At 40.9% G+C, this 15607-nt stretch overlaps 1 protein-coding gene across 16 annotated transcripts in view; it reads left to right on the top strand.

Moving 5' to 3' along the window:
* SRPK2 (SRSF protein kinase 2) overlaps positions 1 to 15607 on the top strand; it is a 255110-nt gene that overhangs the window by 196463 nt on the left and 43040 nt on the right. For all 16 annotated transcript variants that reach the window (XM_065559685.1, XM_065559775.1, XM_065559727.1 and 13 more), the window contains 3 exons: positions 3996 to 4021; positions 6375 to 6621; positions 11101 to 11580. In XM_065559685.1, the coding sequence (XP_065415757.1) occupies positions 3996 to 4021; positions 6375 to 6621; positions 11101 to 11580 (753 nt within the window). The remainder of the gene's footprint in view (positions 1 to 3995; positions 4022 to 6374; positions 6622 to 11100; positions 11581 to 15607) is intronic.

Here is a 15607-nt window from a genome sequence, read left to right as displayed (position 1 = left end):
TTCAGAGTACTGTAATATAGGGAAATGATGTGCCTAAACAATCTTTCATGTTTTTCAAGTTGGGAACTCAAATGACAACTTTTAGCTGAACTGGAGCCCTGCCATATTGCAATAGTCAAAATAGTTAGTAACTTTAAATTGTTTTCCAATTCTGTCCCAAGTTCATTACCTTAAATTTCAATTTGTATGACTTCTAATCTAGGCATTATAGTTGGATCTAGTGATGTCACAAAAGTCTTGGAATCCCTGATCTTTGACCTTTGAAAAGTGAATGTATTGTACATACATCAGTGTCCTCTTTTAGGCATACTTCCCACTCACATATAAAATAGCTTGTGAAATTTGCCTAGGGTTCAGATTGGACTATACCGTCTTTTCCTGATAAGGATTTGCACAGTGTGGATGGCTAGAAGAGTTCACAATGAAACAGTAAAGGGATACTTAGAGGAAATGTGGCTTTCTAATGGTCATCAGTCTTGTGGCTCCTGGTCATTTATCAATCCACCGTATCAGCCACAGGAATGGGGAAAAGATAATATTTAAGACAGTTATTATATAGCAGTATGGAAAAATGTATAGGGAACAATAGTTGAGTTGTATTTTAATAAATGTAGTCGTTACAGCAGGAATCTGGCAATCTTTGCGGTTAAGGTTCCATAAATGTTTCCACAATCAAGCACGTTGTTTTCAGGTCTTCACAATTTTCCAAAACATTCACCATTTAGACTGAAACTTTTCAGGCTTAGTCTTTGCCTGCAGATGATTTTTTTAAAAGTTTGAGCAAGAGTGGGTCAGCCATCTGGAATATTATATGCTTGATTTTAGACATGCGTAAAGTTTTTTTAAAAAAAGTGTTGGTTTTGAAATAATGTGTGATCATGTAACTAAAGGCTGTATAGTAATTGCATAGGGAGGCAGTTAAGATTGTGCTCGCAACTTTGATGTTGTTTCCTGACTTTTGAGTGACTCACTGTGCAACCTTAATATTCTCTTCAATGAAGATATTTGATCGAATTATTTATATAGTTTGTTCTTAGCCAATGGTAATTGTTACTTATAACACTTCCTCAGAACTAACTGAAGATGAGTGTAGTATTTAGCTCTTTGCATAGTTCCACTTCTGAGCTACATGGTATGATGGTGTTGAATTTTGAGAACCTGCTAAAAACCAGTACTCCTGTTAGATCTAGAGGAGCACTCTGACTCACAGGCGCCAACTTTTGTTGGCGCCGGTGGCAGCTCACGCTCCCCGGCCCCGACTCCACCCCCGGCTCCACCCCGACTCCGCCCACTCCCTACCCCATTGGATCCCTCCCCAAATCCCCACCCTGGCCCCACACACCCCGGTCCCTCCCGACTCTGCCCCTCCCTGCCCCATTGGATCCCTCCCCAAATCCCCGCCCTGGCCCCGCCTCTTCCCCAAGCGCGCTGCATTCCTCCTCCTCCCCCCACCCTCCCAGGCTTGCGCGAAACAGCTGTTTCGCTGCGCAAGTGCTGGGAGGGAGGGGGGGAGAAGCAGGATGCGGCAGCCTGCTCAGGTGAGGAGGCGGAGGTGAGCTGGGGCGGGGGGGCAGGTCGGGGAGCTGCCAGTGGGTGCTCCGCATCTACCAATTTTTCCCCGTGGGTGCTCCAGCGTCAGAGCACCCACGGAGTCGGCGCCTATGCTCTGACTTAACCAGCTGTTCAGAACTGAAGCTGTAAAAGGGCTTTGCAGTCTCCATCTGCATCAGTTCTTTTCTTTGCCTAGTTAGCTGCAATATTGGGATCTTTGCTCATGTCCAGAGAGCTTTTCTTAGTTTTTTCCATTTTCTCCCAATAGTTACTTTGTGTTTTCAGGAGTTTTTAGACTTTTCTTTTTCTTATGTGCCATTGCATAGTTACTTCCAGGCTCAAAGTGGACCTAGCATATGGCTAGGGCCCTACCAACTTCAGAGTCCATTTTGGTCAATATCATGATCATAGGATTTTTAAAATAATACATTTAATGATTTCAGGTATTTAAATCTGAAATGTCATGGTGGTGTAATTGTAGGGATCCTGACCCAAAAAGGAGTTGTGGGATGGTTGCAAGGTTATTGTAGTGGGGGTGGGGATTGCGGTACTGCTACCCTTCTGCGTTGCTGCTGGCGGTGGCTCTGTCTTCAGAGCTGGGCAGCTGGAGAGCGGTGACTGCTGGCTGGAAGCCCAGCTCTGAAGGCAGAGCCACCACCAGCAGCACAGAAGTAAGGATGGCCTAGTACGGTATTGCCACCGTTACTTCTGTGCTGCTGACTGCAGAGCTGGACCTGTAATCATCTGCCACCACTCTGGCCGATCAGCTCTGAAGGCCGTGCAGAAGTAAGGGTGGCAGTACTGCAACCCTCCCTAAAATAACTTGACAACTCCCCCTGCAACTCCCTTTTAGGTCAGGACCCCCAATTTGAGAAATGGTGGTCTCCCCCCATGAACTCTGTGTAGTATAGGGTAAAAGCACACAAAAGACCAGATTTCACGGTCTGTGATGTGTTTTTCATAGCCGTGAATTTGGTAGGGCCCTACATGTGGCTAATCTGGTTCTCAAAGACCCCTGGGAAGAGTTTGTGATATGTTTTGTGCCCTCTCTGTGTTCATAGAGTCAGATGTTCACGTAGATTAATTTGTCTTGGGGAAGCTCATTCCCTCTACTAATAGTTGGACCCTTTACACCACAGGCCTTCCCAGATGCCTACACCACAAAATTAGGTCAACTTCAGTCAAGTCAACCTACAGCCACCACAGCAATTAAATCGGCTGCTGTGTCTACACTGCCCTCCTTCTGCCCGCGGTGTGTGTCCTCACCAGGAGCGCTTGCACCATCTGAAGTGGGGTACTGATAGCTGAATGGGGGCTCCCAGCTGAGCCCCCTGCCCTGGGGCTGACAGCCAGAGCCCAAGATTGAAATGTGAAATAATAGCAGCTGTGAAACTGACTAGAATGTCAATTACACTGCTGGTAGGCTCCCTGCTGTGAAATTGAGCCCGGTGCTGGGCTGAAGGCTGGCCCTAGCTGTGAGCCCCACTTCATTGACTTCAAGGGGGCCTCATACCTTGACTCTGTGGAAGCCTACTCCGAAGCAGGAATTGATTTTTTATTCTGTTCAGTCCAACACCTTAATCAATTTTGTTGCTCTTCTCTGAACTACTACAGATTTGTCATATCTTTTTGGAAATGAGCAGTGGCACTTTCCATGGCTAGTTCTCTTTTTCTCTGTACTGCCCACCCTACTGCTGATGGGTCACTCTTTGCATTCTGGCTTTAGTCCACTTTCCTTCAAAGCCCCAGTGAACACACATTTCTGCCAGTTCACTGCCCCCTCCTCCCAACTGCTGGTTCCCAGCCTGGTGGAAAGGCAGGAACTGGTCATGGGGAGTTGAGTTGCATAGGAGTAGCTGGGATCCATGCAAGTTTCTGGCAGCAGGGAGGCTAGACAGGACTTGCTAAAGAGTCCTGACCTAACTCAGCTAGTGGAATAATTTTGTTTAAACTGTGTTATTCTGAATAAGAGATTTTTGCTTTATTCTCATAGTATATTGATCACTATATTTAGAGGGCACATTTTAAAACTAATTGTTTTTAAAGTAGGAAAATGAGCAGGCTGTTAACAGTAAGACAATATGAGGTGGGGAATTGTTTGTAGGTTCATAGATTCATGGATAAGACCAGAAAGAACCACTGTGTTCATCTTGTCTGACTGCCTGTATAGGCCACAGGATTTCTCGGAATTAATTCCTGTTTGAACTACAGCAGATCTTTTAGAAAAACATCCAATCTTGCTTTTAAAATTGCCTGTAATAGAGAATCCACCGCATATCATCTCTGTTCCAATGAAGACAACTATTTGTTTTAGGTTTGTGGATCTTTTTAAGGAGACAAAATACTAACGTACAATATATTCTATTTATATTTTATTTCAGAATCGTTTTGTAAAAATGTACTTACATCCTCCTGTGAGTTTGACTTTATTTTTTCTTTTTTAGTGAGTACTGCTCCACAACAAAAGCCTGTAAGTATATCTGTATAACTCATATCTAAAGCATCTTGCTGTCCTTTAGTTATTATTAACTGTTAGACTACTGACATTTTACATTCTATACATAAGCTCCTCTGACTATAGCTTTTGTCCTTAAATGAGCACTTTTTGTGCGGTTCTGCAGTCTTTGTTAATTTTTCATGATTTTGTAGCAAGTTATATCAAGAGTGGTCTTTTTTAAGGAGTTCTTTTTTAAGATACATTTTTTCTTTCATAGTACTGATACATTTATTTCAAAAAAGAAATATGAATTATAGGCAAAAATACATAATTGCAATTTTAAAGCACAATATTTACCCTATCATGACTGTTGATGCATTTTTGAGCAGTCTCCAAAGCTATAATTGTAGCTTCACGTGGAATGAAGTTGAGGAATTGCCATTTTCCATATTTCTTATGGAATAATCCTGATCCTGCATTCTTACCGTTATGCACTGTGAGCAGTCCGATTGACTTCAGTGATCTATTTCTGACTGTGTTGCACAGTTGCTTGAAGATTATGCCGTCTATTCATGAACCTTTCAGAGCAGAAATTTGCCCTTCATTTCCTACACTTAAATCAATTAGTTTGAATGACCATAATGGAGATGTCCTATCTCCTAGAACTGGAAAGGACCTTGAAAGGTCATCGAGTCCAGCCCCCTGCCTTCACTAGCAGGACCAAGTACTGATTTTGCCCCAGATCCCTTAGTGGCACCCTCAAGGATTGAACTCACAACCCTGGGTTTAGTAGGCCAATGCTAAGAAGAAAACTTCCATATATATATTAGAAAACTCAAAATACAAAAGATGCCGCATTAAAATTCAAAATGTTACAGTAAAACTACATCAGTCTGCTATCTCTAACCTGTTATTTTTTCTTCTGCTTGTTGTTACTATACCTGGAAGTTTCTTTTTTCATTCCTTATGGTATATAAAATTAGAGCTTTTATCACTTCCTTCTGCCATTAGTGATGCATATGTTTTTGACATGAAGTGGGTAATAAAACTGCTTTTCATATTTATGGAATTGTAACTAAACAGCACGTAAATGATTTAAAATACCGTGTATACTCGATCATAAGCCGGTTCATTTATAAGCTGACCCCTCCAAGATGGATAAGTAAAAATGGAAAATGTTTATGACCTGTTCATAAGCCGACCCTATAATTCAGGGGTTAGCAAACTTTGGCTCCTGGGTCATCAGGATAAGCTGCTGGTGGGCCGAGATGGTTTGTTTATCTCGAACATCTGCAGGCAGGGAGGTAAACCTAAGTAGACAAAGTGTCCCGGAGCGCCAGCTGCTTACCCTGACGGGCCAGGACAGCAACCGGTGAGGAAATTTTGGTATGGGGGAGAAGCTGGGGGTCAGGCGAGTAATCCCTGTGACCACCCCCACATGACCCCACCCCTAGGCCGGGACCCCCACACTCTCCCTATCCCATCCCTTCCCAAATTATCTGGGGAGGGCCAGTGGAGGATGTCTCTGGCCTGGCTGGAGCTGCACTGACAGGCTGGGCAGCACGGCCGCAGCCTGCTCCGGCGGGCCAGACCAGGCGGCGCGGCCACAGCATGTTCCAGCGGGCTGGGCCAGGTAGGCACGTCCGCAGCCTGCTCTGGGGGGCGGGGCCGAGCGGCACGGCTGCAGCCTGCCAACTCCGGAGCTGCAGCTGCTTCAGAGGCTGGGGGGAGAGCAGCGTGGCCAGAAGTGGAGAGACTTTGTCCCCGCCTCTTCCTTTCAAGCTCTGCTGGCTGTGCTGCCTCTCCTTGCTCCCTCTGTTGGGGGGGAGGGGCTGTGTCCCACCTCTCCCTCTCTATACCCGTTCATAAGCCAACCCCCTTCTCTGGTGCTTCCCTTTTTTACTAAAAATATTCAGCTTATGAACAAGTACATACGGTATTTCTTCACCTTTTTACATCCATTTTCTGATTGTTAGCAGCTGTTTTTTCACTGAGTTGAAATACCAGAATAATTAAAACATTTGTACGTTGTTAGCGGAGTACCTTCCATATGCATGAACATGATCAATAGTAGTCTAAAGGTTAAGGATGTTGCTGTTGAGTAAGATTAAATGAATCAAGTCAAGTTTACTGTACCATTTTCCATATAATTGCTTTTTAGTTTAATTAGCAGAGTACTCGTGGCTTGAGGTTATGTAATTTTTTTTTGCTTTACATAACCTGAAGTGCTTTTTGAGATGAAGATTAAATGGAGAACATAAATACTTTAATATGGTACATAATATCCAGAATTTGCAAATAGAAAGCTATCAAAAATTATTTAAACTTTGATGTGAGATGCTTGGAAGAATAATCAGTTGACATTATTTATCTTCGTTAAATGTAGGTTGGGAAAATATCTAAAAACAAAAAGAAAAAACTGAAAAAAAAACAGAAGAGGCAAGCTGAACTACTAGAGAAACGCCTGCAGGAAATAGAAGAACTGGAGCGAGAAGCTGAAAGGAAAAAAATAGAAGAAAATGTAACCTCAGCTGTACCATCAAATGAGCAAGAAGATGAGTATCATCCAGAGGTCAAGCTAAAAACAGCTGATTTAGAAGAGGTAGCAGATGAAGATCCTGGGAATGATGATGGTTAGTAACTTCTATTTTATTGATACTGAAACTAATTTGTAGTCTGAGATGGAACTTGAATTGTACTTTCTGAGACTGGTTTATCTTAATTATGAATTAATCCCACAAAATCTCTAAAACGAATAGGTTTTCTATTATACGCAGTATAGTTGTAACCATGTCAGTCCCAGGGTATTAAAGACACAAGGTGGGTGAGATAATATCTTTTACTGGACGAACTTCTGTTGGTGAGAGAGAGAAATTTAACATTTTTACTTTGCTGTTCTTCAGGTGCTTGTCCATATGTGTATTCAGCTGTAGCTGCACATCTAAATTCCTTCTAAGCTGTCCAGCCGCACGGCTGGCCAGCAGTCTATCAAGTGCCACGCACTTCAGGTGCCCCATCTCCACTGCTGCGCTACTACTTCCCTCTGCCTTGGAGCCCCTGGCCAGCTGCTTCCAGGAGTCTCCTCCTTGCTGTGCAGCATGGAGTGGGGATGGGGGCGGGGGTTGCTGATGTCAGGATGTCGCGCTCCCCCCCCCCCCCCACTCCTGTACTCCATCTCTGGGCAGGGACCACGATAGGGCTCAGGAGTGGAATGATAGGGCTCAGGAGTGGAATGTGCTGGTGGTGGCTGCTGCTGTGTCTGAAGCAGGCTTCAGATTGGTGAGTGCTGATCTACTTAAAGGGACAGTTCGGGTCTTTCTCACACACACACACACACACACACACACACACACACACACACACACACACACACACACACACACACACTCTCTCTCTCTCTCTCTCTCTCTCTCTCTTTCACACTCACCTCCCAACACATACTTGTATTATTGTTGTTGTTACATCTTGATACTTCCTGCAATGCACATATATTCTTTGTAATTTTATTCTTTCAAAGTGCTGTTATTGGAGTTTTTTGACTGGTCTATGCATTTAATAATTTTTATTTCTCTCTTATGCTTAAATTGAATTCTTTGAATTAAATTTGAAATTTCTAAAAGACCTAACATGTCCTGGCTGGAGTAATTATCCCTATCCTAACTTATTAAAAATATATATATTATATCTAGTTTTTTTGTGTCTACTAGTGGTTACTCCCCTGAGCCCCAGCTTCTCCCCCCTAAAAAAAATTTTCCACCAGTTGCTGTCCCGGCCCATCAGGGTAAGCAGCTGGTGTGCTGGGACACTTTGTTTACTTAGGTTTACCTCCGTGCCTGCAGACACTCGAAGTAAACACACCATCTCGACCCACCAGCGGCTTATCCTGATGGCCCGGGAGCCAAAGTTTGCTGATCCCTGAATTATAGGGTCAGCTTATGAACAGGTCATAAAAAATTTTCCATTTTTACTTATCCATCTTGGGGGGGTGAGGGGGTGTCAGCTTGTACACGAACCGGATTATAATCGAGTATATATGGTAAATATTTTTTAATTCACCTAATACAAGTACTGTAGTGCGATCTCTTTATTGTGAAAGTGTACCTTCCAAATATAGATTTTCTTTTTGTTACATAACTGCACTCAAAAACAAAACAATGTAAAACTTTAGAGCCTACAAGTCCCTCAGTCCTACTTCTTGTGCAACCAGTCGCTAAGACAAACAAGTTTGTTTACATTTACGGGAAATAATGCTGCCCGCTTATTTACAGTGTCACCTGAAAGTGAGAACAGGCGTTCACATGGCACTTTTGTAGCAGGCATTGTAAGGTATTTACATGACAGATATGCTAAATATTCATATGCCCCTTCATGCTTCAACCACCCATTCCAGAGGACATGTTCCATGCTGATGACGCTCGTTAAAAAAATCATTTGTGAATGAACTCCTTGGGGGAGAATTGTATGTCTCCGGCTCTGGTTTACCCGCATTCTGCCATCTATTTCATGTTATAGCAGTCTCAGATGATGACCCAACACATGTTGTTCGTTTCAAGAACACTTACACTGCAGATTTGACAAAACGCAAAGGTGGTACCAATGTGAGATTTCTAAAAACAGCAACAGCACTTGTCCCAAGGTTTAAGAATCTGAAGTTCCTTCCAAAATCTGAGAGGGACAAGGTGTGGAGCATGTCTTCAGAAGTCTTAAAAGATCAACACTCTGAGGTGGAAACTACAGAATCGGAACCACAGAAAAAGAAAATCAACCTTCTGCTGGTGGCATGTGACTCTCATTACCTTCTGCAAATGTAAACAAACTTGTTAGTCTGAGCGATTGGCTGGACAAGAAGTAGGACTGAATGGACTTGTAGGCACTAAAGTTTTATATTGTTTTATTTTTGAGTGCAGTTATTTTTTGTACATAATTCTACATTTGTAAGTTCAACTTTAATGACAAAAGATAATGCACTATAGTACTTGTATTAGATGAATTGAAAAATACTATTTCTTTTTTTTTACTGTGCAAATATTTGTAATACAAAATAATATAAAGTGAGCACTGTACACTTTGTATTCTGTATTGTAATTGAAATCAATATATTTGAAAATGTAGAAAACATCCAAAAATATTGCGTCTGATGAAGTGGGCATTCACCCACGAAAGCTTATGTTCCAATACTTCTGTTAGTCTTAAAGGTGCCACAGGACCCTCTGTTGCTTTAAATAAATGGTATTCTGTTATTGTTTAACAGCACGATTAATCACAATTTTTTTAATCACTTGGCCGCCCTAGTTTTCTCTGATCAAATGGCAATGAGGTAAAAACAACCTTAATTAAAGATACTTTAATTAAATATTAATAAATCATTTGACTTAGGTCCTGAAAATCTATTATTACTACAGGTGCTGACATAACTAAGCATCCTGAGGAAGTAACAGGACAACAAGTTGCATCTTTATTCCATAAAATTAATGTAGCTATAGAGTCATCTCTTATTCCACCTCTCCCTTTCTGTGCACATCTAAGTAATTTATTACTATTATAGTTATCTGCAAATCCTGCTGCTTCTTCCATAACATTTCTAAGATAAGCCTTTTGTTTTTCTTCCCATGTTACTAAAAACTCTTTCAGACCCTCATTATGTCTTGATTACTGTAATCCAGTGGTTTTCAACCTGCGGTCTGTGGACATATGGGGGTTCACAGATTTTGTTTAAGATTTCTAAAGGGGTCCCCACCTACATTTCTACAAGGGTCCTCAAATAAAAAAAGGTTGAAAATCACTCCTGTAACCAACTTCTCTCTGGTCTCCCCAACCTTCACATTGCCCCTCTCCATTCTAGATAAAATGCTGCTTCTAGGATCACCTTTCTTGTCCCTTGCTCTGGCCATATCTTGCATTTCTTTGAGTCTCTCTACTGGCTCCCTGTTGGCCACTGTATGAGATTCAGGGTTCTTGTTCTTATCTTCAAGGACCTCCATAACTCTGCCCTTCCCTGCTTATCCACTCTTTACTCATTGCCACCACTCCCTTCATTCTGGCAGTGATGCTAGCCTTGAATGCCTATTTGGCCTCTTCTCCTTCAGCTTTACTAGTGCTTTCTCTTCCCTTGCCCCCTATACATAGAATGTTCCCCTTGAACTAATCAGTAAGGCCATTGCCCTCTTCTTCAGATCCCTTCATGAGACATATTTGTGCTGGTCTTTATATGATGCTTTATTTGTTTATATCAACAAATAGAGATTAGGAGCCATTAAGTTGTACACAACTATATAACTTTATGATCTTATTTATGATTATCCTTGTCCTTCCTCCCTCATTCTCTCCTGCTGTTTGGTATGTCCACGTGTCTTGTTTCAGTGTAGACTCTGATCCTGCAAGCTGTCCTGAGTGGGCAGACCTCCTACTAAATTCACAGCCATGAAAAATGCATTACAGACCATGAAATCTGGTCTCCCCCCATGAAATCTGGTCTTTTGCGTGCTTTTACCCTACACTATACAGATTTCACGGGGGAGACTAGCGTTTCTCAAATTGGGGGTCCTGACCCAAAATTTACAATTTTTAAAAACCTGTGACCATGAAATTGACCAAAATGGACCATGAATTTGATAGGGCTCTAATTATGCCCATGCAGAGTCCCTTTGAATTCAATGGGGCTCCACACCGATATAGCTGTCCACACATATGTAACAGCCTGCAGGATTGGGGCTGCAGACTGTGAGCTCTTTGGAGGTGGACCATCTCTCCTGAGTGTTAGTGCAGCACCTAGCATATTGTGACCTTTGGGCATTACCGTAATACAAATTGTGAATAATAATAACAACTTGTTAGCTTAGCTGAAAAATATTTATTTTATAACATGAAGATGAAATTGGAAAATAATCAGAGTTGTAAAACACAAGCATTTCCAAATAAAAAGTGAAATGAGATGCCTAATAAATTAAAAGAATTTAAGTTAAAGTTGGAAATCTTTGTGGATTCAAGTAATATTCATTGTTTCTTTACACTGAAGTCCAGTAGTTATTGAGGAGTTAAAGATCATGAAAAATCATAATTTCAAAAAGGTATATTGATGTATTATCTAATATGTTGTTCATTACATTCTTAAGGTGAAGCAGAAGATCAGGAGGAAAAAGAAGACACAGAAAAAGAAAACACTGAGAAAGATGATGATGTTGAACAGGAACTTGTCAACACAGACCCTACGTGGATAGAATCCCCCAAAACAAATGGCCATATTGTAAATGGGCCATTCTTACTGGAACAACAGATTGAAGATGAAGATGAGGATGAGGAAGACTGCCCAAACCCTGAGGAGTATAACTTCAATGAGCCAAATGCAAAAAGTGATTATTCTTATAGTAGCTCCTATGAACAATTTAATGGTGAATTGCCAAATGGACCTCATAAAATTCCTGAGTCACAGTTCTCTGAATTTTCAGCTTCAATGTTCTCTGGAGCTTTAGAATCTGTAGCTTGTAGTTCAGCTGTTTCTGAGGGATCATCTGTAACTGAAAGAGACGAGAGCAGCCCATCTCAGGATAGGAGCAGAACAGTTTCAGCGTCTAGTACTGGAGATTTGCCAAAAAGTAAGTACTTGCCTCCTCTTGTAAATGCTCCTGTGTTTCTCAGAATTGTAGATGAAATCCTACTTTGGAATGGAATGATGAGTTTAAATGTTGTATGTGTGCCATAACTCTATTCAGTGATGTGTGCATTGAGAGCTTATTTTTTATTTAGATACTGATGAAATTATTTTAAACTAGCCTCTTTTGCTTATTTACTCCATATATTATGTTAATAGTAAATCTCAATTATAATTATTTTAAATTTAATATTTCATCCATTTGGCTGGTTTAAGTTGTCAGTTATATCTTAATTATAAAGCCAGAAGCCAGAATAGGAAACTCTTTTCACTTTAACTCCTGCATATTTATTGTATTTTAAGAATAAACTGTTGTATAGGTGCTCAGACATACAGGATGGGGAATCATATAAGTTCCTAAATAGATGTGCCATGTAAATTAAGCAGACACATGCATAGAGCTCCTTATTAAAAGTTTGGTAGTACATCATAAAGTATAGGTGCTTTACAGGTGCTCATAGGTAGTAAGCCATTCTTTAGAAGTGATTGTTAACAGCTATTTGCTAAAGAATGGCTCTGTTGATTTCATGGTTTTGCCTTGTTATAATACAGAATATCATATCAGCTGTACATCTGGGGTGGGTGTGCAGTTATTCAACCCAGCATGCCCTCTCCTCTCTTTTTCATCACATTTGAAATTCCCTTGCAGAAGAATCACACTTGCACTGTGGCTCCTGCACATGGCACTCAGCAATAGTAGTAAAACCTGAATGGGATTTGGGGGGGGACATTTTGATCCGAGTTAGAGGCAGGAACTAAGTGTGAGCACTGGTTAGTGACTAATAAACATATGAATTAAAAACAATACAATAAAGGTCAGACAGTTAGCTTAGGTAACATTGAGCAGATGACCTCAGATGTGCTTATGAGACTTCGGAAAAACAAGTATAGTGTCTGTATTTTCTGTATGAATGGCTGACACAAAAAGTGCTGGTTTGGTGAGGTTTTTTTAGAGCTAGTTGTGTTCTGTTTAGCAGGCTTCATTTAAAAACTGTGTGGGAGGTTAGAGAACACCAGGAGTGTTCTCTAACCATTTGTGAATGGTTACAAATATGGGTGTGGAACAGAGCCAGGCATAGCAGTCTTTGAGCATAGTGAATAGCAAATAAATGAGTTCCTGAGAATATTCTGCACTTGCTGAGTTAGAGGATAATGAGACTGGGAAGAGGCAGAGAATACTAGTCTTAACTAGTGAAGGAAAAGTAAGCATTGAAAGATGACCAGTCAACGGGAAGGAGAGAGAAGTGGTTTTGATACGTGATTTAATAATGAAATCATGGCTCGGAATTGATGCTTAGATACTACAGTGATGGGCACTATAAAAGAATCATAGATCATTTGATTCAGATAGAGAGAACGGGATGATACACTGCCTCCCAGGTGCCAGGACAAGGAAAGTATAAGGACAAAAGAGATCCCCTACTGGCAAAGAGATGGACTAGATAACTTTTAAAAGGTCTTTTCCCTCTTTAGAATCTATGCTCCTAGAGAATGCTGGTGAATTTCCACTTAATACAAATATTTGGAAACCGACACAAGAAAAAAAGATTTGATAGGCTCAGATGACTTTAGGGAGCGGAGAAGAGAAAACTGCAGCCTATTGATGAAGGTTTCTTGTCAGTGGTCTATTGCCGAGAAAAAAAGACCACATTGACAAATGGACGAATGAGGTGATAATACAGAAAAGAAAGCTTTGGTTTGACAGTGCTTTGAAATGCCTTCTGCTAAGAGGCAGAGACTTAGATTATATGGTCTTTACTTAAGTAAAGGAGGAACCAGTTTTCTTGGTTCAAAACTGAAAGGGCTTTAAACTATAATTTGGAACAGAGTACAGGAGAACTTTTTGCAAAATTTAAAAAATCTGGCATATACTTCCAGTTTGAGTAATTAAAAAAAAAAAAAAGAGAGACGAAAGAAAGAAAGAGAGATGTCTGTAACGTAAAGGAACTCAAAATTGCACTGGGAGACGATGTTGAGTTACTTGTCCGTTATGCTCTCTAAATCTTTTTCAGAGTCATTGATTTTCAGGATACAGTTACCCATTCAATAGGTATGGCCTGCATTCTTTGCTCTTAGATGTATAACATTGCATTTGGCTGTTTTAAAATCATTCTGTTTGAATGTGCCCAGCCTACCAAGCGATCCAGATCACTCTGTATGACTATTCTTTATGACAGTGGCCGGTGCCAGATGTTTGAGAGAATGAACAGAACAGGGCAATTATCAAATAATCCATTCCCAGTTCTCAAGTCTTAGCTTCTGGTGGTCAGAAATTTAGGGACCCCTGGCGCATGGGGTTGCATCCTTAACTATTTTGGCTAATAGCCATTGATGGACCTATCCTCCATGAACTTATCTAATTCTTTTTTGAACCGAGTTATCCTTTTGGCCTTCACAACATCCCCTGGCAACGAGTTCCATACGTTGAATTTGTATTGTGTGAAGTAGTACTTCCTTATGTTTGTTTTAAAGCTGCTGCCTAATAATTTCATTGTGTGACCCTGGCTTCTTGTGTTATGTGAAGGGGTAAATAAACACTTCCTTATTCACTTTCTTCACACCATTCATGATTATATTGCCCCCACCCTTAGACGTCTCTTTTCTAAGCTGAACAGTCCCAGTCTTTTTAATCTCTCCTCAGAGAAGTTGTTCCATACTCTTGATCATTTTGTATCCCTTCTCTATACCTTTTCCAATTCTAATATACCAGGCAAATTGGGTGAAACTGTAGCAGGGCTTGGCAACCTTTCAGAAGTGGTGTGCCGAGTCTTCATTTATTCACTCTAATTTAACGTTTCGCGTGCCAGTAATAATTTTAACATTTTTACAAGGTCTCTTTCTATAAGTCTATAATATATAACTAAACTATTGTTGTATGTAAAGTAAATAAGGGTTTTAAAATATTTAAGAAGCTTCATTTAAAGTTAAATTAAAATGCAGAGCCCCCTGGACCGGTGGCCAGGACTCAGGCAGTTTGAGTGCCACTGAAAATCAGCTCGTGTGCCACCTTTGGCACGCGTGCCATAGGTTGCCTACCCCTGAACTATAGTAAAGAACAAAATTATCAGGGTATATCAAGTGGGGTCCTGCAGGGTCCGGTTCTGTTCAATATCTTCACCAATGATTTAGATAAAGGCACAGAGAGTACACTTATAAAGTTTGCGGAGGATTCCAAGTTGGGAGGGGTTGCAAGTGTTTTGGGGGATAAGATTAAAATTCAAAATGATCTGGACAAACTGGAGAAATGGTTTGCAGTAAATAGGATGGAATTCAATAAGGACAAATACAAAGTACTCCACTTAGAAAGGAACAATCAGTTGCATACATACAAAATGGGAAATGATTGCCTAGGGAGTACTCTAGAAAGGAATCTGGGGGTCATAGTGGATCACAAGCTAAATAGGAGTCAACAGTGTAACATTGTTACAAAATAAACCCAAACATCATTCTGGGATGTATTAGCAGAAGTGTTGTAAGCAAGACATGAAAAGTAATTCTTCTGCTCTATTCTATGCTGATTAGACCTCAACTGGAGTATGGTGTCCAGTTTTGGGTGCCACATTTCAGGAAGGATGTGGACAAATTGGAGTCAATCCAGAGAAGAGCAACAAAAATGATTAAGGTCTAGAACGGGGGTTCTCAAACTGGGGGTTGGGACCCCTCAGGGGGTCTCGAAGTTATTACATGGGGGTTGCGAGCTGTCAGCCTCCACCCCAAACCCTGCTTTGCATCCAGCATTTATAATGGTGTTAAATATATAAAAAAGTGTTTTTAATTTATAAGGGGGGTCACAGTCAGAGGCTTGCTATGTGAAAGGGGTCACCAGGACAAAAGTTCGAGAACTACTGGTCTAGAAAGCATGACCTGTGAGGGAAGATTGAAAAAAATTGGGTTTGTTTAGTCTGAAGAAGAAAAGACTGAGAAGGTACATGATAAAAGCTTTCAAGTTCATAAAAGATTGTTACAAGGAG

Source organism: Chrysemys picta, chromosome 1, assembly GCF_011386835.1.
Source record: "Chrysemys picta bellii isolate R12L10 chromosome 1, ASM1138683v2, whole genome shotgun sequence".
NCBI lineage: Eukaryota > Metazoa > Chordata > Testudines > Emydidae > Chrysemys > Chrysemys picta.
This window is presented reverse-complemented; position numbering and strand designations above follow the sequence as displayed.